This window comes from Odontomachus brunneus, unplaced genomic scaffold, assembly GCF_010583005.1.
Source record: "Odontomachus brunneus isolate Ranch 3 - 2012 unplaced genomic scaffold, Obru_v1 Obru_scaffold_039, whole genome shotgun sequence".
In the NCBI taxonomy this organism is placed as follows: Eukaryota; Metazoa; Arthropoda; class Insecta; order Hymenoptera; family Formicidae; genus Odontomachus; species Odontomachus brunneus.
In genome coordinates, this window is record NW_022639489.1 from 776,110 (window position 1) to 800,293 (window position 24,184).

A 24,184-nucleotide genomic window follows, 5' to 3' on the forward strand; every position below is an offset into this window, starting at 1 on the left:
ATTTTCCGTTAGATTCAGATACTAATAGAGATAGATCACCAGCTTTGCAAATTCTGATCGATTAATAATGTATTTGAATATACACACACACACGCGCGCGCGCATGTGTGTGTGTGTGTGTATGTGCGCGTGTGTGTACACATATACATACATACATATATATGTGTGTGATATATATATATATATATATATATATATATATATATATATATATATATATATATATATATATATATATACTCTGAATATTCAAATGTTGTAAAAAGTGCGATAAAAGTACAGTGCTATCTCGAAAGATATCCGTGAACTAATTTTTCGCTCTACTTTGTCATAGTTGTCGGAAAATCTAACCGCATGCAATCATAAACTTTTCTGAAAACTTTTCCTATCTCTTTTGGCATCGAAACTAAATTCTGAAAGTGTAGTAGTGATCTTTGAAATTTTCCTGATTGGAGCATTCACAATTTCGGTATGTATAACCTGCAGAATGTTTGTATTAAATAAATATTGCATTAACAGCTCAAAATTTAAATTTAAATATATTTTTTTCGTTTTCGCCACATATTGAGTAATGTTCCAATTAATTTTTACATGCACTTTTGTTGTGTAAAAGCGTTTGTAATTCTGTGCAAGCAACAAGACGTAAACTTTGCAAAAAAAAGTCAATGTTATGTCGGGAAATTATTCATTCCCTTAAGCGTTACTGGCTAGAATAAAATTTCTTGCACGTGTATGATATTATTGTTTTTGGTAATGCAATTTTCATTCATAAAATGATTGAAATCGAGCATATAAATAGATGAGGTAAAGTTGGTCCATTAAGGATCGGCAAGAGACCTGTGGAGCCTCTCGCGGTGAGACTTTAGAACTACTAATCAGAATACATATTTTATATGTGACCTCCTCTACCCTGCACTACTGAACTCGATACCGGGAAGATGGCTATATTATTATATGTTCGTATTTTGGTTATTACAAAATAAAATATAAGGGTTGGCTGACATTAACATGTAGGAAAAGGCTGCCTTTATCATGTTTGTACAATCAATCACAACGATTAGTTGTGACTTGTAAGAGAGAAGTTGTAACTTCGAAATTCTGAAATATGAGACATCTCCGGTCTCCACTAACTCTTACGGGAGGATGATCAGTTGCGATTACGGACGCATAAGTCGTCCGTATTAATTATTCGGATCAGCGAATAGATGGCCGGATTTCGGTCGGACGGAATTTAACCCGCCATTCGCTTTGCTTGCAGGTCTCCTGGATACGTAAAAGGGATTTGCATATCTTGACGTCGGCGATTCAAGTTTACACGGGAGACGGAAGATTTTCCGTTCTGCACCCCGAGACGACCGATCAGTGGACGTTGAAAATCGAGTACGTCCAGGCGCGGGACGCCGGGGTTTACGAATGCCAGGTTAACACCGAGCCCAAAATGAACTTAGCCTTCATGTTAAAAGTCGAAGGTAACATCAAGGTTATAAGATACTTAGACATCTGCCAGATATAACCCTTTCATGGACCGCTTATTTAAATGAACGAAAAGAAAAACTGTATAAAAGTCGAGTTAATCTTGTCTCACGCGCCGATTAGACATGCTTACACGGAAAAAAAATCGTTAGCGTAACTGAATTTTCTGTTACTTGGGGATCAGATGAAAAACTCAGTTGTAGGAACAGAATGTTGCTAGCAGATCAATTGCTCTCGAAATTATCTGAACCGAGTTTTAACCCTACCGATATCACTCATGTGTGCCGACGATCTCTCTCGCTTCCCAAGTTTATCCTTACCCAAAATTTTCAATTTTACTTAATATGTGTTTGCTACCAACGTCGCGTGTATATGACAACAACATTTTTCTTTGCATATTCGCATGTATAAATAAACCAAGTCTATTTTATACAATTACGCGAGAACAAATGTAATGCGGTCTATACAGAATTCCCCAAATAAATCGTGGTAGCGAACGTGTTAATGCAGCTGAATGTTCAGACGAATGTTTTCAGTCACAGAGTAATGGAGTATTATTTCTCGTCAGCGAGTTTCTCGTCTGTTGCCCGTTCAGTTACCCGAACTGGAATTTTTTTCCGTGTAAAAAATATATTCCACTAGAAGAGTCTGCTATTCAACCTTTATTCCAGTGCCACTTTTAGCGTAATTATCAATATAGACGCTCTTATTACGTTCAGTCAATTATATTAATTATTGTCTCGATTTCCACTTTCAATAATTCCTGTGATCAAACCAAGCAAAAACTGTGAAAGGGTTAAACTAGATCTCGTGTAATGACTTTATGCCGCTGTAAATATTTTGCGTAATTTATGATAGATACAGGAATACATCTGAACGCTTTTATACAAGTGTCTATCACCTGACTGATCAGGAAAGACACCGCTGGACACCTAAATACGCACCAGCATGAGCAAAGTGATTAATGCTTTCGCTTGCATGCCTGTCACATGAGAAACATCTTGAAATATCAATTAGCTTTGATGCATCTTTCGATTGCATAATATCACAGTTACTTTGATTACCAGCGCGAAGTATCGATTTCGTCCTTTAACGCGCATACGCTCGTGAATGCAAATGAGGACACCTTCGGTAGGATTAAGGATCTCTTCATTCGACTTCGTGGACTTAGCTCGATGCGTTTTCCGATACTAAAGCTCCACAGAGGAATCATGTCTGCCGTTATATACAAATATTAGCATCTATGAAGTAGTTGTACATTCAACTAAATGTAGGGTAGTCCCATCGTAATTTTTCGTTCGACTATTCGTTCGAATTAACTAGTGGAGGAGAGGAGTTGATAGTCACAATTATTTGTCCCGCAATTAATCTAATCTGGATTATCTGGTGTTGTTATCTCGCGCGGGAAATTATTTTCTTCGTATCGATGTAATCCCTCCGATTCAACCGTGAAAAATTCACATTTGATCAAGGGGATACTATACTTGATAACTTTACCACACAGATACTGACTTGTTTCTGCAAAATTTACGATATTGGTTGCAACAGAATTATAAGTGTTTTCACACAAAGAAAATACGTGCAAAAATGAATTTGAGTATTGCTTTTATTACAGTAGTTATGCCTTTTTTGAATAACTTCGAAGATCTCACAGTCACCTTTGCGTCTTGTTTCGAAGATATTTTAGACGGTAATAGGCATTAACTCACTATGTATTTAGATATATTAATACGAAGAAATATTTCCTCATGAAAATTTCAATGTCTCGAGTCTAGTCTACAAATGCTTACAATGTCGACTTTTGATAGGCTTCATTAGGATGTAATGCTACCTTATTTATCGCTAGGATTTTCTTTTTAGCGTGATTAATCTGCGCAAAAATATATAGCAATGTCGGCGAACCGGATAGACCAACTTGCCGACAACGACTTATATATTTCAGACAATCCGCTCCTCCGAACATTGTTCGCACTAATTTCCGCGAGTCTCTGATATTGACGCTCGAACACGTCACATACCTAAGTACTTGCGAAACGCTCCAGAATATCGAATAATTAAGGCACTCGAAAGCCTCGTTACTTCCACGATGTGATACGGTCGATAAGTAAGAATAAGAGAACAATAAACTACTTCGTTGACAACATCCTTCCTGCTCGAAATTCGGCAGGTATACATGGCCCATACACGGTATCGGTAGTGCTTTCGACGTTAGTTCAATTCCCAGCCCCGAAACAATAGATCTCGACGAAATCGATTAACTCGATATCTTTTCTGTCCTCCCATTCCAGAAAGTGCCCCTGTCCCTGCCACCACCACACCGAACGCCATTCAACGGACGTTCAACTCAGGTTAGACTCACGCAAGAGCAGACTCCTTTTCCAAGCTGTTGAATTTGCTAGCGGCTAGAAGTTTTATTGCGTTGTGTAGTTACGTGCCATAACAGAATGCATGGACGCTTTCTATATATATATATATATATATATATATATATATATATATATATATATGTATATATATATATATATATATATATACATAGTATAACGCAAATTAACGGCCGCGCCCTTTCGTCCGCCAATGAGTTGAGGTCGTAGCGTTGAGGAAGGTGAAACGGACCAGCTCTTCGTTCGCTCGTTCGTTCGGGCATCGTTACATGAAATACCCGGGACTATCGGCAAATATTTCTTTGCAAATGCAGCTGACGCTAACGCGCGCTAATTTCCCGCCGTAGTATTGCCGGCCGTAAATGTAACCCGCGTGCGTTAAGCGTTTCGGCGAATGGCACGTGAGAATGGCTTTCGCGCAACGGCGGAAACTCGAAAATCTCCGACGGGGGCGACAGCTGGACGGCCTCAACTTATTAAGATTCGTAGATCCTTTCGCTGTTTACGGTTACGAGTTACTTTGCCGATGGCGGAGCACGCTGTAGCCGGTAGAGACCCGTAGCCTGTGTAGAGAATTTCTCAAGAATATGTTCGCAGATCGATCCCTTGTTTATACGCGACTTTGCATGGTCACATGTCTCTTGTGTTTCCCAAAGTGATTGCAGCAAAGGTCCGTGCAACAAGTAAGTATCCAACTGCTGACGTAAGTGTCTGCCGTTGGTGCGAACGCGCGCAAAAATCGCCGGCCGATCGATACCGGTATGTGTATATACGCAGAGTGATCCATTAATTTATATCGTGAGTAATTCTCCGAGTAATTCAGAGCTCAATTTCCCTCATCGAAAATGTCGAAAAGTTGGCCACTAATTAAGGGCCGGCAGAGCTGCGGAGAGGAAGGATGATCCAAATCCACAAAATTATGATTTCTGAGTTTATGCTTTTTTCCAACGGATAGTGTATACTTTCTGTAAAACAAAAGAAATTCAAGCCTTATGGGTGCCTTAAATAAAAACCAATTTTTATTTTCTACTAGTTTGGCTTTCTTATTTTTTATTTTTTTAAGAATTAAGCGCTAGTCAATAAATGTTTTTAAAGAGAAAAACGTACTTCAGATATATGGGTTGGATCATTCTTGCATAACTACGGCCAATTATATTTGTACAACAGCTTTTCTTTCCGTGTAGACATGCATAATCTCGTATGATTACATATGATTCTACAAATTCACATATAATTAGATGCAATAATTTTTTTTAGATATTCATGGCGATTTTCAAATTTTCAATATATCTTTCTAAGCCCAGAATAAAATTCTGTTAAAGCAAAGCGAAATTGAGCGAGGAAAATAACAATGTTACCCATTTCATTCGAAGTTCAGTTTACAAAAAGCCCCGCTTTTTCGATCGTTTGTTATTTCTGTAACTACTAATGGCTTGACGTTTTCGCTGGGAGAAATTAGCTCTCAATTGTTCGGGGAATACGTCGGTATAAATGAAAGTCGCGGGGCAGCTTTATGTATAATAACTTTCATGCATTCTCTCTTCTACATACGTTTCAGGGAACTACTAATTGGTCACGTATATACCGAACACGTTCTGCACGCGTATCTTTATTACAATAAATCAATCCATCCGGGTTCTACTTTTTATCTGAAGCATTTATTGGTGCGCGTAAGAGTCGTAAATTTTACTTTTACTTCTAAATTGCTCCTTAAGTTGCGATCGAAATATCGCCAACTGCACCTTACGAAAAACGACTCCCAGAATTGGTTGAAAGTTCGACACGCGTCGCGGAAACGCGTTATTTATATCGGCTCATTTAATCGGAGATATCCTCGAACTTACGACATGGATAACTTTGTAATACCTCGAGTGGAATCGATGATATTGGTATATCTGGCGGGACACTTTATATCGAGAGACACGAAGTAATAATCTAGTCGGCTCGATACCAACGCGAAGATTCGCGTTGCCCCTTTTTCCCGAGATAAGATATACCGTACTAACAGAGAAACGCGTCAATATCGCCCAACTTGCAAGCGCACGCGGTGATGCGGAATTGATAATACGAACATTTTCTCCGGCACGTGTGTATAACATATCTTTCGCATTGCAAATATAAACTTGCGCACGAAAACATCTTCACAAATTGATGAGAGATTCAGGAAAATTCCAAGATATCTTAATGTAGGAGAGACCGGGGCTATTTGGTTACTGGAGTAAGTTGGCAAAATCGATTATTTCTACTGTTTTTTAACAGATTTCAGAATCAAGCAAACAGAAATTTCAAAGCCATCTTTGATACGTTTGAAAATCTTGTTTGCTTAATTTTGTAACTTGTTAAAAAATACTAGAATAACTAGTTTTGCCTACTATTTCCGGCCTGCCCTCTAAATTCCTTAAAGTAAAATTTTATTCGAGAAGTGGAATGATCACCGAGTATTGATCATCGAATTTGAATGATTTTTCACTCATACTCACACTCATCAATGAGTTCTCCCAATTGAAAAGCGAATCTGATAAGTTACTCCAATAATACACTTCTGCTCTCTGAGCATAGTGACATCGAGAATTTTCAACTCCAGGCGCATCACAACTACTTCGTTGGCGATGCACTGACATAGTCAACAGTCATGATGCACGAATATTCAGACATGTATCCGATTGGAAATTTTCCACGTCACTATACCTAGGCAGTGAAGTCTACATTAGAGTACACCTGATTGCTGAACAATTTGCATACGTTTTATTATCAAAGTTACAACGCTTCAAATTGTCAGAATTGAAAGCCACTGCAGACGTGTGCGTGCAGTAATCGATCATGACAGGAGCCGACAGTAACAGAGTATGACCTTCGTGAAATTTGAAAAAAAAATTAATTTTAAATGAAGAAGACAATTGCAAGAACATTAGACGAGAATAATTACAAGAGAGCATACACACACATTGTATTGAAAAGTAATTTTTGTACATTTTGAACCAACGTTTATTCTTGCGATTTCGAGCGGCGGTATCGTCGTTTCGAGTAAAAAAATATAATGACTTTTCGTTCGTTTCGTGCGAGATTCCACTCGAGGAGAATTTCAGAGAGTAAGAAGCAAAGAGAATAAAAAAAAAATACCTATTAATGTGCAGAACGCTGCGGCGATTTTTCAATCAACCCGACCTATCGTGATCGCCACGTTGCTGACGCAAACTGGTCAGTTGGGCAAAAAAAGAAGGAGAGAAACTATTAACCGCACGATCAAGCAGAAAAAATATCACGAAATTTCATGCCTCGTAAACAAATCGTTGTCATACGGCACATCGATAAGCGACGCGCGACTCGATAGCCCGATGCGGGCTCCGATCGCGGCCCGTTAATTAGCGCAGGTGGACACGAGTACGGGATATTTAAGCGTACGGTTTCCACGGTGTGTTGCAGCTGCTCAGGCGAAAATCCTGGGGCCGGAAGACGTCTATGTGAAGAAGGGTAGCACGATAAGCCTCATGTGCACCGTTAATGTGCAAAGTACACCGCCCAGCAGCGTTTCGTGGCATCACGGAGCAGCCGTGGTGGATTTCGACAGTCCCAGGTACAAGCCGCGAGAATCGAGTTCTCAGTTTCGCTCTCTTTCTCCCTCCCCCTTCTTCCCACCGTTTCTCCATCCTCTTCTTTCACATGTACACACATTTCCGTTCGATCGGCGAATGCGCCGCCGTTATCGTCGCGTACAACCGCTCGGGGATCTCGACGGTGTGTTTCGCGCGTTCATCCCTTCCCAACCCCGGCGAAGAGGAAGCCGCGGTTGATTTTTCGGGTCGCCACTCTGCGGCATCGCCAATCGGGCGGAAAGCGTCCAAGTATCTCACCTTTAATCCGTCCGTAGCCTGCTAGTCAGTTCGAGGAGAGAGCGTCCGGAATCAAAAAAGCGGGGCGACCTTTGATCCGGCAATTTTGCCCGGAATTAGTTCGAGTGTAACTTCGTGCGGAACGAAAGTAGCTTCAGATGGAAGATCGCGAGACTCTCCGATCGTAAAAGTGCAGAGCGTTGAGAGCCAATTACAAGTGTAGAGTTTGCATTCGTAAACATTATTGTGCAACTGTGTGCACAGATGCACGTTGCTTTATCACCAGAATGTTTCCCGCGTAGTGAAATTTGCCGGTATCTTCCCGTACGCAGCAAAGATCCCAATTATTCCGGGGTTTCGTATATCTTGGAACAAATTCCTTGATTTATTCCAAAATTCGTTAACGCTCGCTAAAGAAAATGGAATCTGCTTTGATTTCTCACTTCGCACTTTTGAGACATTGCAAGTTGAATCTTCGTAGATTTCACGATTAGAAACCATCAGCTTTAAGCAGATCGGAATAGACTCTAATTGGATCCCAGAAAATTTTCCTACGCGAGCTATAATTATTTTAGGAAATCAAACTGGATCTCAGGAAGGAACAATACCGAAAAAGAGCCAAAATTTGCCTATAAGGGATATGTATGAAATCTATTCTATCTTTATGTTTTTAGGTCTGCTGAACTCGAATGTGAAACTTAAAATTGTCCAAAATGCAGGGAAGTCTATAAAAATTCAGTTTTTCTACAGAAAAACTTCGTTTTTTTTAACAAATACGTAAGTTGAATTCAGCAGACTCAAAAACAAAAACAGATTGATTTCATACATTTTTCTTATAAGAAATAAACAATGTTTAGCCTTTTTTGTAACATCGTTCTTTTCTATGCAGTTTCGATCGTACGGTTATCTACAGAAAAATAATTATATTTATCCCTGTTTCTTTTTCTTTCTCTCTCTCTCTCTCTCTCTCTCTCTCTCTCGCTCTCGCTCTCTCTCCTCCTCGTTCTCTCTCTCTTTCTGCGCCGATAGCGAAAAAGCGCGACGCTGGCATTGCCAAAGATTAATACAACGTCATCCACGTAGTTAGTTGCGTCAGCGTCATAAATAAAAACATCACGCTATGAGTTTGTTTTGGCGACGCGATCATAATTTTTCGCGTCTTTGGCGCACGCCATACATCAATTTTGCAGAAAAGCACCTGGTGCGAATCAATTCTTTTTTATTTACCCTGCGCTCACGCGTCGGATCCGTCAACAAACGCGACGATCGCAATATTGTAACGCGCGCTACGCTTGTTACGGACGTTTTGTTCCGCCTAAGCTTCTCCGCAGAGAGGGGCGAGAGAGATAGAAAGAGAGATAAAGAGAAAAAGAGAGAGAGAGAGAGAGGATTAATGATAAAGTAGCAACGTGTGTGACGAGAACGGCGCCAAAGTATCTGCGATAATTCAGTGTTCACCGCAGGGGCGGGGTTTCCCTGGAGACCGAGAAAACGGAAAGCGGCACGACGAGCAGACTACTGGTGACACAGGCCAGATTGACCGACAGCGGAAATTACACCTGCATCCCTAGCAACGCGAACCCAGCGAGCGTAATGGTCCACGTGCTGAATGGTAAGCGATTTTTTTTTCGGTGGCTCGGACTTATCCGGCGGCCCATCATCTCTCGCGACGTGGCCGGCAGAAGCGTCCGGATATTCGTATACTCGGGGGCTGCTTTAATGACATATCGCGATGGAAATGTCCGAGTATCCACGGTGAAAATTTTCAGATAACCCCCGCCGTCCCGAGAACTTCCATATATCACAAGTATTATCTGCCGAGCCGCTTTCCCGCGCGTTGCGATAATTTACGAAATTTTCAACGAACGCGGATGCTCGCGGCGCAGGACCGGAATCCTTTACTTTTTCTCCCAATTTACTCGCTCACACACCTCTCTAGTCAGATAAATCGGATATTTCTCATAATAATTCGATGCATAAATAATTATTGTTGGCTACCAATGTTGCGTCGAATACTGTCGAATATTTTGAAAAAATAGAGGAATGCTTATTATTATTTAATTAATAAGGGAGATAGTTAGGAGCAAGCGGGTGATACTAAATTAATTGAGATTATATTACACTGTGAGAGAAAAAATATCTAAAAAATAAAAAATGTTTACTCCGTGAGTATTAATGATGTATTTATACAAATATAAGATATGTTTAAAATAAAAAAATATATGCAATGTCCTATCGTGGCTTCTCATAAAAGGAATTATTTGTTTGATTTAAATAAAAGAATTTAGATTTAAGCAAATATGTTATCAATATCCGTAAATATTTTTTTACTTTTTAAATTTTTTTTCTCCCAATGCATCTTCCCGAAATAAAATTCAAATTTCACGCCAATAATGATGAGTCTGTTTTCCCTACTTTCTATATCTCAGACCCGATCATCGATTTCATCAGTCGATGAAATTAGTTTTTACTTTATATATGACGATTGATTATAATTTTGATTATTGATTTATCGATTATTTATTTACCGATTAATAGTGTTGATTAGGTGGAATTAGGTGATAAGAAAATTTTAATCGATTGCTACCACAGAGCCTAAATACATTTTATCCGTTTGTTTTATTACTTTCTTCTTCCTTCTTCCATATCGCGTTTTCGGCTTCTATCGCCTGCAAGGTGACACGATGCGGATTAAATTACGCCACTGCTGTGCGGAATTGCGAGCGCCTAAATCGGAAGTTCGGCGTGCTTTAAAGATCAATTAGTTTCTATTCAGCAAACACGAGACATGCCGTTCGCAAACGCAGACGCAGACTCCCGCTTGATAAGCAAAGTCAGAGACAAGTTTCCGACAGTTTACGCGTTCCACGTTATAATGCGATTCACCCACGTAAACGAACTAACCGAATAACGCGGGACGAGTCAAGCTGTAACATTTTATCTAACCAAACATATTCCACCAATTAACTTTATTACTTTTTATTACTTTTTATTACTATTATTTTATTCCATTTTTATATAAATTGTCTGAAGAATGCCGGAAATCTCTCATATTGGATACGCCATTTTTGATTTTGCAATTCCAACTTCAAACGACCTCGAAAAACGCGAATCGTGCGAATTTTTGTAATATTTTGTGAGAAAGAGAACGTCTCTTTTAGAGATTAAAAGTTGATCTCACGCAAGATCGAGAGCATATCACGCATATCAGAGAATCAAGTCGAAAAGAAAGTCAAACATTATCGAATGTAACCCATGTAATTGCTTCTACATCTCGTCGGATTACCGTTAAGCACCTTCCACGTACGCGGCGGAGTTTGCAATTCCATTGATTTATTCGTATAAATTGCGCGCGCGCGAAATCTTCTTCGTCCTCGCCTACGACGACTCCGCTCGCGCTGACAGATTTTTCTCCCTCTCGCGCGTTGGTCTCACTTTTCCGTTTCCTCCCTTCTCCTTTCCGGCGACGAAGAAGTACACGCGAGTTGATTCGAGCCGCTGCGTCAGGTGCATGCTCTTCGATAAACGTCGCGCGCACATGCACACTCGAGAGACACCATCGTATGCGGAAAAATCGCCGGCGTATAAACATTTCCACGCCGGCATGCTTGTAATACCTACACCTCCACATTCGCCGCGTCAGATTCGATTAGAATCCGCGGCTAACCGCCTGTTTTCGATTAGAGAACGATCCGGCTGGTATTCGCGCTTTGGGTATTCCACTCGCGCGGAGGGGGAAAAAGAAGGAATGTCCCGACCGATATATATTAAAATACTGCGCGCTGTCGCGTAAAACAACACTCGTTTGTCAGAAGTTGAACAGAGGCTTCATTCTCGTCGCGTGCCTTCGCGACGGTGCCAACTTTTTCCATAAATCGAGTGCGATTTCGTGTCACAGTGATTTAAACTATTCACTTCCCCTTCTCATTTCTGTATTTTTAATTAAGGAAAATAGATGGGTATTGCGACTGTTTGCGATATATTTTCACGTCCCGATCCATCTGCTTTACTCGCAAAGGTACATATTTGGAATACGTTACTCGTAATTATACAGTAATTAGTTGATGTATTATTATCGTATGCCAACTCAGCTCTCTCATTCATTTGTTATACCATATTAATGCGGAGGATAATAACCTCCCCGTATTATGTTTGCGAAATGAATGCATATCGCTCTATCATTTAAAAAAAAGAAAAAAAATATAGATATATACACACACATATAGAGTGTCTCAGATTCTTTTCTCGTAGGAACGTAGAACGGATTGAGGTAAACACAAAAGTCCCATGCCGTTTTGCGATATACGCAATAAATGTCGATATATTAATTAAGGAAGATTTGTGCATTGTCGCGCGCAATCATACAACAATTTTCCTTAACGTAGTTATTCACAAAATAATAAAGGATATTTTTTCAGTTGGACCTAATATATACAACAATACACATCGTCACTAAAACTCGTCTACCATATCGCGTATGATCCTTCACCAATTCTTCTTTAATTAATATTTCGAGATTTATCGCGAATATCGCAAAACAGTATGGAACTTTTATACTCTCCTCAATCCGTTCTACATTCCCACGAATGTTGCGGAGATGAATTTGGGACACCCTGTATATAGAGGGATTTACCATATCAAGCGTCATCATTTACAAATCTTCTTTAATGCATATCTAGATAGTTATTCCGAATATCGCGATACGATATCTCCGCAACGTTCGTGGGAATGTAGAACGGATTGAGGAGAGTATAAAAGTTCCATACTGTTTAGCGATATTCGCGATAAATCTCGAAATATTAATTAAAGAAGATTGGTGAAGGATCATACGCGATACAGGACTTTTGCGTTCACAATCCACCGTACGCCCTCACGAGAGATTGTGAAGTCGAGCTGGAACACCCTGTAGCTGAAAATACATTCTTCCTCTTATCGATCGCGCGGTCTACTCGCGTCAGTCGAGGCCCTTTCTTCGCGTTTGATCGATTATCATACATTTGTAAATACTCCAAAACCCCCTTTTGAACTTCTCGCGTGTCATTATCGCCCGGGACGTGGCGGTTGAATTTAGCAAAGCTGCGCGAACGGAATTCAGATATCCCACGCGTCATCCCGCTCATTGTCGGGCGATCCTTTCGAAGAAATCTGTTCAATAGCGGCTCCTCGGGGGCTGGCAAAATCTTCCAACGGCTTCTGGATTGCGCTGGCATGCGATCTCGCGCGCCGCCGACAAATTTCGCGCCAATAAACGCTCCCACACTCGCGCGACACAAGTTTAGCGACAGGAAGTCAGGCTCCTGAAGTGTGTGACATTCGAAAGGGACGCCCGCGCGTTCTCATTCATCAAGTATCGAAATCCGCCGTCATAAAGTTTGACAGGCTCGTATATTGGAGTCGCGGCAAGTACTCGGCGCCGCACGCATACTCTCGCTTTTGATCTATTGTCAGCCGGCAACGTTCACGATAACACATGTAATATCTTGTTCGGCAAGTTCACCAATCCGAGCTGTCAATCATCGCGGGCTTGCTGCCCCGGCACGCGTCTGATGGAACTCGTGCCGAAACTGCAGCTGTTCCAAGTCAACCGTTTGCACACGTCTCCCCTTTCCTCCCTGTCTCCCTCGCGCGCGCGCTATAATCGAGAGATCGATTCTTAACAAAGATACCAGACGCTATTGTCGACATTTTATCAACGACGACAGAATATACGCGCGATCGTCGGGCAAATAACCCCGGGTGTGTACTTTATATGTATGTATACGGGGTGATCCAACAATTCTGTCCGCCTCCAAATGTGTGTCTCCGCTATTTCAAACAATACAGGAAAATAGTTTTCCCACAAAAGTCTCGAAAGAGACGCGATGTAATGATTCCTCCTTTGTGAGTGGAGACTTGTGAGAGATCTCAGAGTCACTTTAAATTTTTTCAATGGAATCATATAGTTTTTCTGACGCAAATAAATTTCTGCAATATGCGCGTGAAAGTGTTGGAGAAAAGTTACCGAAGAATATATGTACACTTCCAGAGATATTTTTCATCTTATTTCGATATTTTTTAATGCAAAATATGTATGAAATATCTCGTAAACTGTTCATTTTCTGACAACTTTCTCCGAACTAGATACTTTTGTACGTAGAATGACGAGAAAAATCGATCGGTGATATTAGTTTTTGCATATTTGTGCATTAATGAATCTGTAAAATGCAACGGAATCTTGTTCAAAATTTGTGTTTTTTTTTTTCTTTTATTACAATCGATTTAACCCGTTATTCTACGTACAAAAGTATCCAAGTGAGGTTGTCGAAAAGTGAATATTTTACGAGATATTTCGTATCTTGCACTGAAAAGTATCAGAATAAAATGAAAAATATCTCGGAAAATATTCACTTCTCGATCATTCCACCTTAGTGTTCTCATACGCAGAATCATTAGAGGAATGTGTTAGAAAAACCTGAAAAAAATTGAAGACGACATTGAAATCTCCTACACAGAGAAAACCAAAGCTAGCTACTGGGATAAAATGATAAAATCGATTACTTCTGCTATTTTCTAATAAATCGTAGAATTAAGCAAACAAGATTCTAAACATGTCAAAAATGACTGAAATCCCTGCTTGCTTGATTCTAAAATCTGTTAAGGAAGAGTATAATCGATTTCGCCAACTTATTCCGGTAGCCTTCCCTATACCTTCATTCACAAAAGGATCATTGTCGCTACGTTACGTTTCCTTCGTGAAACTGTAGATACTATTGTAGATACTTCCCTGTTCGAAATGACGACACAGAATTATCGGCCCACCCTGTACACTTGCATGTGCGCGAACGTGCGTATATCTTGGTAGCCTATTCAGTGAAAAAAGAGCGCGTCGCGGTCGTCGATATTCCGTAACTTTCGTTTCGCTGCATCCGACACTGACGCCGTGTGCATCCCGACCGGCGCAATAAATTTACAACACCAGTACGGGGTCTCCTCTCTCCCGCCGGCCCTGATTAAATTAATGTTTTCGGATTCAAGCAGCCCACGTCGGCCGGCGAAAATCAACAAACCCCTCCGGCGAGTCCCGGGCAACGGAGTGGCCGCCGCGCGGAGCGTTTGCACGGCAATCGAATTGCAAAACTTAACAAGCTTTCTTCGACGTTCGCCGCTTTCCACGCAGCCGTCGCGCGCGCGGCCGCCCTGGCTCGCCCGCGTACACGCTGGCCACCCCCTCGAGCCATCGAGACATCGATCGCGCCCACTTTCGTGCGGAAACGCCCGGTGAGCGCGCGCTCGCTTCGCTCGCGGTGCGGCCGCTTCCGGTGCCGGATGAAAATTAATGCGGCGCAGTTCGTCTGCATAATTAATTTACAAGGCGCACCGGCCGGCGGTCGGCGCATTGGCCATCGACGTTATTTCAAACACAGCTGATTACTCTGCAAAATTGACCGCAAATTTCAATTATTTCCCGATAAACCCGTACGCGACCCCGGGGTTATCCGTTCCGGCACGTACTCTCTGCGCATTAACGCAATTACGCGTGTCGACCGTGCCCCGCAGCAGCCGTTGACGATGTCCTTCAGAGTAGTCGAAACTTATCCTATGGGCTGGAGTTGATAAGATTGATTTCAATCATTGATCAGGTTTCTATAGAATAATCTTAAGAGGTCATGTAACGTGGTAATCAGAACTTTATTTAGGATTTATCGTCAGACTCTTGTCAGATTTTCATCTTGTTCTTCGTCTGATCTTCGTTCTTGTACAATATCAGATGTTTCTGATCATTTAGGAAGTTAATACATTAGCATCCTGATGTGAACTTATGATGGGCCTAGTTATAATTTTATAAATCTTTCTTATTTAGTTTTCATTATACTTATATATATCCTGTTTAAGATTGTCTTACATTTACCCAGGTCATTGTACAATATCAGGTATACTTGATCAAAATTTCTAGTTTGGAAGTTAACATATTAGAATCTCCTAATATGGACCTCTGATAGTTCTAACTATCGTAACTTTATAAAAGTCTCCCTTATTCACTTCTCATCATATCCTTATGTCCTACTTAGAAGGAGTTCACTCTACCTAATTAGGTCCTTGTACAATATCAAGTGTAACTTATCAAAATTTCTAGTTGGTTTAGAACACCTAATGCTGTCAGTCATCAATAAAGAAGAAGCGAACGAGAGTGAGAGAGAAGCTGTTTCGTTTCATTTCAATCATTACAGCTTCTCTCTCACTTGTGATAGAACATCTTTCGCACTTTCATTCGCTTCTTCTCTTTCAATGGCGGACAAGATCCGGTCAGGAATTACATATCACTTACAAGTAAACCTACCCAAAAATTATACCCCAATTTCCTTCTAATTTGATACAAATGTAGAAGTACAAAAAATATTTAGGTTATATTTTTTTATTTTGGCCCACTTTGAGTTTCGCGAGCAGTTTATAGTTTTTTAATGTTCTCACTCCTATCATCAACAGTGCAACAAAAATGCATAAGAAATAAAATTGAATACAAGATATAAACGTTTTTGGCTTGCTGATTATGAATATGAAGTAAAATGTGTAAAATTACTTGTAAATAATAAGTATTTAAACAAAACATGTACAAAGTTGAAAAAAATTATTTATACCAATAATTTCTCAATTTGGCCGAGATTCGAACCATTTTTGACTAATTTAGCACAGATTTGAAATATTTCGGTTGGAATCTTGGCTAAAGAAATTTAGAATGGTTCTCAGCTATGTTGATTTTGTTTAAATTATTTAACCATATATTGTTTTAATTTTATTCAATTTTATTTCTTATTATTCAATTTTATTTCTTATTATTCAATTTTATTTCTTATTATTCAATTTTATTTCTTATTATTCAATTTTATTTCTTATTATTCAATTTTATTTCTTATTATTCAATTTTATTTCTTATTATTCAATTTTATTTCTTATTATTCAATTTTATTTCTTATTATTCAATTTTATTTCTTATTATTCAATTTTATTTCTTATGCATTTTTGTTGTACTAGTTGATGATAGGAGTGAGAACATTAAAAAGCTATAAGCTGCCTATGAAACTCAAAGTGGGCTAATGAAAAATATGACCTAAATATTTTTTGTACTTTTACATTTGTGGCTAATTAGAAAGAAATCGAAGTATACCTTTTGGGTAGGTTTACTTGTTAGTATCCTAACTCTTACATAAGCAACTCTAGTGTCATTTTTCCGGTCCAGGTAAACGTATAACTTTGCTGAATGAGATTTTCAATTTGCTAATAAATCGCAGCCCTTCCAAAGGACGTTTACCGCGTCGTGGGACCATCGTCATGCCGCCGCCGGATCCGTGATTATCTTTATTGCCGCCGAATGTCGCGCGCAACGGCGATACTGCACGGCGTCGTTGTTGAGCGCGAAATTGTTGTTTTGCCAGGTATAACGGCCGACGGAGCCACTGTTATTGCCAAACAGAGCGATATTTCGTTTCGACTCGTGGCGCGTTTTATATCCGACTGGGCGCACCTTGCGTACATTAAACGCGCTCCCGTCGCGAACGTTACGACTACGTGTGAAAGTCGCTTTTATGAATCTATCGCGACCGATTTCATCGCGAGCTTGTCAAATAGACGCTGCGAGTAATGCTACATTGACGGCTTTTCGCTTTGAAAAATATCCTTTCCTCTGACTCAGAATATTTTCGAGATTTTACCCTTCTCATAATCTCATTTCACCTTTCTTTAATTTGTAGAAACGTTATGGGACTTGATAAGAGATATCACGAGCGCGCGATTGATATTGATGAGATTTTACAAATACCCATCACCAAGAAACCCACCACCTTGCACTACTCATACCCATTTTTCTCACTCACCGAGCTGCCGGGAAGTCAGCTCGTTCCATTCAAGATTCCTAGTAGCTAGTCCAGTTTTCTAGCCTCCATAGCGTCGTCCCACATCGATTGCACTCACTCGCTACACTGCACTCGCGATCACAATGATTTTAACGGCACTTGATGATGTCACGAAAAGCGCGCAATAGCAGCCTAATATTTAGCAGGTATACTCGTGAGTTGCGTGTAAACAATCGTAAATCGAATACTACGATGTTTTTTCTCGACAGGACCTAGAAAGGCAAAGACAATATACCGTTTCATGGACACTTTGTCAACAAACGAAGTTCACATTTCGCAAAGATTTTAACTTTTGAATAAAACAATTTAGAAGTAACGAATTCAGTAATTTCTTTCTAACAAAATAACATTGTGATTTCGCCTACCATCGTGTATAAATAATTCAGGAAACCGAAGATCGCGTCAATAGCAAAGTTTGTCGCAAACGAAATAAGAAGTCGCGAATTCCCCGTCAATAGTGCATTTCTGACGTGCATTTTATCCTACTTGAAACAATTAAGGCATTACATGGAATAAATAGTTCCGTTGAATAATTCTGTATCTGATCAAATTAACAAGTGTCAAAATATTTACATGAAGACGTTTACTGAGAGATTAAGAGAAAGGAGTATTCGATAGTTTGAGAAACAGGTATTCAATATCAGGTTGCTCCTCTTCCCAATGAAGTAAACTGAATTATTCACGAAAGGCTAGAAGCAATTCGACAAAAGACGCGACTCCAATCGGAAGCCCAAGCAAATATTATTTTACGTCGCGGAAGCCTCAAGTATTAAGTGTTTGCTAAATAACACGGGTATTTAAAGAAGCGATCCCCTAATCGTTTCAAGCAGTGTATTTTTCCGGTTGGCATAAAAACAGAGTAGCAGAGTATCCCGATTCTAATTATGAACGTCAAATATTTAAAAAAAAGGAACTGAACATTATAGTAATACATCTCGAAAAATATTTACTTTTCGATGTTTTTATTCTAATACTTTTATACGCAGAACGACAGAGGATTTAATTTTTTTTTCCGCAATTGACATATTCCCTTCTCAATAACTATCTTAATTGTTTTACGTAGTTGGCTAGTGATTATAAGGGAAACACTGTTTTCACGTATGTATATATGTAAAATTTTAAATCGATATGGACGAATAGATTTCAAATATCAATTTTTGTTCATAAGAACGGGCACTACACAACACTGTACGACGTCTCCCGAGGTACTTACTTTCGCATCAAGGATTGTTATGATCGCACGGTCGTTGCGTATCTACGTGTATTATTGTTGCCGAGGTCACGTGACTTTTATCCGGGAAACTTGAGGCAAGACGTGCTTGAAAGCAGCGTTAGTTATTGAATATACGATCCCCGTTGTGGAAACACGCGAGACTGGGAAGGAAGATTTTTCTGATATAATAAAGGATAGTGAAGGAAGAGAGTTCGGCGAAATATTCAGACGACAAATTTGAAACACACTGAACATCGTCATAATACACGCTGTTCGCTGCTAGCTGAATACTTTGAAGGTTCATTTTAGAGGAAAATGCAAACGCTCGCTTCGTTGCATTTTATTTTCCCGGTTATTTCATTTAGGAGCTGCCTGCGAGATTGCCGGTAGGCTAGAAAGTTCCTGCTTAGCGTTTAACGCGTTATACGAGCGATTAACCTACATTGTGAATCTAATTAGGGCCGCGCAATTAAACTCCTGCGTTATGTAGCTACTCTAAGATAATATTCAATGGGACGAGTCTGACGTGGTTTATTTAGGATTAGCTGCTGAAATATAATGGGATTTGTTTCAACGCGCGCGATCATTTTCTCTGCTGCTCCCGTCGTTCACGACATCGATGTGTCATCAAACGGCAAGATGCTTAACGAGAAAAAATTAACATCAAGAAAAAATTTTGAATTAACGTGACAATGAATAAATTAAATACCTTTTGACTAGAGAAAACGTAAAATTTACAAACCATTTTTTTCCATTTCCTTGAAATGTGAACGTTTTTTATCATTTTGTCATATTTATTCAAGTTGTCATTAATAGGGAAAAATAAATATTCCGATTAATGACATACATTAGTGAATTAACTAAGAAAAATTACACATTTTGTTACTTTCTCTACTTATATAAAATATTCTTTAACTTTTCCTCAACTTTGATATAACCATTCCAATGAAGTTAAAGGCGCAGGTCCAACAAACAGTTAACAAATAGTTAACGAATGATTAATTAATGAATTAATTAATCAAAGGTTATGATTAACGACTTATTAATTAATTGAGCTGCTGCTATCACTGATCAGAATGCCTCGAAGCTAGTCTAAGAAACAGGAGTTCGCATTTCTTCGACGCGCGGCGCTACCTGTACTCCGCCAATTAGGGCGCGCTTAAGTGTCAAACTCAATTAATTAATAACTCGTTAACTATCGCTCGTACGGAAAGGTGACGAAGGACTTTTCGTCTCGGTTTAATGTCTACTATATGCCCCTTCGATATTCGGCAGTAAGACATCCTGTATGTAGTCGCCATCACCGTGTCTGTTTCTCTGAATGTAAACGTAACTATGTACGGCGTAACTAAAGATTCCAAATCTCTAGAGAAGAGAGACTCGAAATAGCCGAGGGAAGACTGACTAAATGCGGTTTGCACATTTCTGCTGCAGGCGAGCATCCGGCGGCGATGCAGCATGGCGGCAGCTGCGGAGTGGCCCCGACCATTCTACTCGCTAGCATCACCCTCGTAGTCGCGAATCTGCTAAGGTGAGCAGCCGTGTTGTGAGCCGAGCATCCTCTAACGAGAGAATAAGTAAAACAAAGAAAGTCAGACATTACACACCACGGTCGGGAGGACGCCCAGAGAGTGAACGCGGTGATCCACTGTCGCAAATATCGTCGCACGGGACACGCGCTTCTGGTAAAAACAGAACAAACAAAAGAAAGTCGCTCGGCCGACCGCGATAGATCGATTTCGCTTCGCGTGCTGTTGTCACACGCTGCGCGTATTCGTTCGTCGAGTGCTCGGGAGTGACGACGAGAGGAGTCGCAGTGCAAACGAAGTGCAGCGGACCAAGCTCTGTGAGGGACGCAGTGACGTGGCGGACGATCCTTAGTACGTACGTTTTTAACCGAAAAAAGAAAGAAAAAAAAACAATCAACATACCACACACAGAAATAGAAATCCTTCACAGACTGCCCTTTCTTTTGTAAGAAACCGTCGTCGCGCGAAATGCGTCTCGGAATGAAACGTCTCGGGGGGGATTATTCGCGACGCTTCTGACGCGTTCGAAGGTTCGCCCAAAGCGGGCTCTCCCGCACTTGTGCTTTCGGTATCGTGAAATCGGCGTGTTAAAAGTCGCCCCAACGAATCGGCTCAACGAATAAAGCCTCGGGGCTTTCCTACCTACGACGGCGAGGAGAAGCGCTCATCTCGCGATTCTCGTCCCTAGGATTTGCGTTACCTTGCGTCGATGACCAGCGCGACGCCGAGTTTTCTTCCGACAGATCGCGATTCCCGATGTTTACGAATATCAAGTATCGTTGGCTGGAGCCGTTCCCATGGTTACGGAAATGATTATTACGTCAAATCAAAGTTTATAACGTAACGATCGTCGAGACTAGTTGCGTGCTGATTATCAAATAGCGGAGGTTACTGTACATACAAAGCGAGAGTGATGCGAATAAACATGTAGAGGACTCGTCGTGACTTTGTACAGTACAATGCACGTGCGAGAGAATTGTCACGTGACCAACCAATCATTTTCCGTTGCTTGGTCTGGGCGACACTGTACATAGCTTGTATCATTGACTATTGATATGTGTACGACGTGAATTCGAGACGACTCACTGGCGTCTCGATGGTCTTGATCTTGAGCGCGCGTCGAGATATGTTCTGTACATCTCCTGAATTATACGCGTGTTAGTGGTTTTGCCCGAATTGTTCGGTTGTTGGTTTGACTCGTGCGAAATTCTATGCGAAAGTGTAATACGTTCTCATCGTCAGGAGCGTTTACAGTGTATACGGAATCGTTATCCTGCGGAAAGAAATGAGATGCCTGCGGCAACTGATAATTTTAGTAACGACAGAACTCTGAAAAAGGAAAGAGGCTTGATGATATCAAGCCTGGGTAATAGTTACCAGATGCCTCGGTGAAACAGTTTCAACTGAACGTCTAGATAAATACAATTAAATAATTTACCGAGTTTTAATCACTCATAAATCAATCAATTTAATCAATATCCCATTAGTTAATTTTCAAGTAATCTTTCTTATCACCAAAACTTAGTATCTCTCTGTTGCTCAAATTTATTGGTTGCTACCAATTTATATAATATGTGTCACCAAATAATGTGTTTTGAATAAAACCGTATTGTTCAGTAATACTCATCACATTGTGTGGTAAGTATACGAAGGGTGACCAAATACTTGGGTGCTGATCAAACTATTCATTAGTTATTACCAAATTATTTGGTACGATTTTTTTGTTAAATCTAGTTGATTGATTTAACTAGATGAAGAATTTACTTTACGAATTATTTTTTAATTATCACCAGATGTTTGTGTGTGGTAACTATTACTATATTCGACACTAATTACCAAATATTGCACTAAAACGTTCAACCAAATGCATTTGTTAACTATTACAAGACTTTATTCAGCGTAGATAGGTCTATTCTCGATATGTTTCTGTTTGTTTATTGCAAACAGGGATTCTTCTTGTCAAATGACTCGTTAGAGCGAGCGAGAAAGAGAGAGAAAGACAGAGATGTGTCTTGCTTTGTCGTTCGATAATCAAAACGCTGCTTTTATGCAGAATAAAATGTTTCTCTTCCAAATACATCGTTTCACTGCCAGAAATTCGTTCGAGCTCTGCATCGAGTAATTTCATTTCGAAAATCAAAACGCGTCAAAATAAACTCTGATCAAACAAAGTGTAATCCAAGTGGACATCAACGATCACGGACAACGGACGTTATAGATTAAAGTGTACTAAAGATGGAACTCGTGTATAGATAAGTGAGTATGGAAAAAAAACATACGTACGTATAATTAAATGATAGATGAGTAACAAGCGTTCGTTATGCATTAAGGTAATATTAAATGTCGACATGCGGAAAGTACGATTCGAAAGATCGAGCAAGTACACTGAGGAAAGGAAACACTTGAAAATTTATTCACAAGTTACAAAGTTTACTCTCTCACAGAAATAAACTTTATATCTCACAAATAAATTTCCAAGTATCCTTTTCTCAGCGTATGAAAAAGTTACAAGAGGTTCCTTTGCAAAACTAATGGGTGAGGAAAAAGTCACCTTTTTTCATTATACGAGTTTCTCAAATTTCCTTTCACAAAACGTCGGTTAATCGTTCCTCGTGCTTAAATCCGTGCTGTAAATTGCACAAATCGTTCATATTGTGAAGCGTGAAAGTCTTATCTTTTACACGTTTTTAAAATTTCATTTATATTTCTCCCACAAGACATCAGCGATATTTTAAATATGCATAACAAAACTTCTTGAAAAGAATGACGAGAGCACTCGCTGCGTTTTGCAAGTGAACCGTGTGTACATAGCCGTCGCAATTCACCGTTAAAACTTGGAACTTTAGGTCGATGTTTCGTTTCGCCAATTAATGTTAAATTATAGGGCGATCTTTCGGTGTGTCGACTCGATCTCAAATTTGGTATTTTCGTCGAATTACTTTCGCGAACGGTAGAAACGCCTGATCGTTCGTCTCTCCGCTCACTTGGCGAGATCGATGAAATCTCGATCGCCGAAATACCGTCGATCGGTTTTGTTCCCGTGATCCTTCCGGCCCCCCATTATCTCGAGGCGAGAAAATACGAGAGAGAAAGCAAGACCCTAGATCTGATCACGTAGTAATCCACATTGCACGTAATATAGGATCTAGCGATAAATCACTAGACAGTAGGTTTATTACGATATACATACAATTGTAATGCGAGAGAGAACGGGGAAATATATCATAATAATTAACGTATTAAGATGCGATCTATCTTAGAACTCATAGATTTTTTATAACGTTGTAACTCAGAAAACACAAGTTAGGATCTATCTGTTGTTGGAGATTTCTGCGTCGAGCATTTCTGGAACTCTTCAGACCGACGCAGTCAAAATCGGCGGAGGAATGTGTCGCCACTGTTTCGCGCGTACACTTCACCGATGATTTACGCTGATCTAAGAGAAACGACGAGAAAACTTCACTCGCGATCGCCGGCCGGATACGCGCTCTGAACAGGAATTGCGAGTCACACAAGTGTAGGAGGGACTGATCGACGCGGTCAAAATCAAAAAGTTTTTTTTTCCTTTTCTTATCTCTCCATGAATCGCGCGAAATCTCGTCCCTATCGAGCGATCGATACGTACGTCCGACCGAATACAAAAATGTCTAATCAAATTTAATTCAATCAAAATTCATTCGCGGTCGCGATGTTTCCCGTTTCGACGTTTTTCGACACGAATCTCGCCGTGATTTTTCGCAGCGAATGTGGCTCAATTATAAGACTTAATAATACATTCCTGTGCGTACGAAGAGTGATCAAACAGAAAAATATCGAGAGAAAGTGAGAAAGAGTGAGCGAGAAAGAGAGAGAGAGAGAGAAAGAGAGA

General features: G+C 40.1%; 1 protein-coding gene and 1 long non-coding RNA gene across 4 annotated transcripts in view; one reads left to right on the forward strand and one right to left on the reverse strand.

The window, feature by feature from the left end:
* LOC116844154 overlaps positions 1-18,970 on the reverse strand; it is a 110,561-nt gene extending 91,591 nt beyond the window's left edge. For both annotated transcript variants that reach the window (XR_004377986.1, XR_004377985.1), the window contains exons 1-2: positions 18,525-18,970; positions 17,536-17,786 (exon numbers count right to left, since the gene is read on the reverse strand). This is a non-coding gene — a long non-coding RNA (uncharacterized LOC116844154). The remainder of the gene's footprint in view (positions 1-17,535; positions 17,787-18,524) is intronic.
* LOC116844153 (basement membrane-specific heparan sulfate proteoglycan core protein-like) overlaps positions 1-24,178 on the forward strand; it is a 280,015-nt gene extending 255,837 nt beyond the window's left edge. Inside the window, exons 4-8 of one of the 2 annotated variants that reach the window (XM_032815346.1) lie at positions 1,259-1,469; positions 3,762-3,821; positions 7,281-7,431; positions 9,151-9,299; positions 20,222-24,178. In XM_032815346.1, coding sequence (XP_032671237.1) covers positions 1,259-1,469; positions 3,762-3,821; positions 7,281-7,431; positions 9,151-9,299; positions 20,222-20,322 — 672 coding nt within the window. In that variant the 3' untranslated portion in view covers positions 20,323-24,178. The remainder of the gene's footprint in view (positions 1-1,258; positions 1,470-3,761; positions 3,822-7,280; positions 7,432-9,150; positions 9,300-20,221) is intronic. The other variant, XM_032815347.1, reaches the window with a different exon arrangement.
* The last annotated feature ends 6 nt before the right edge of the window (positions 24,179-24,184 follow it).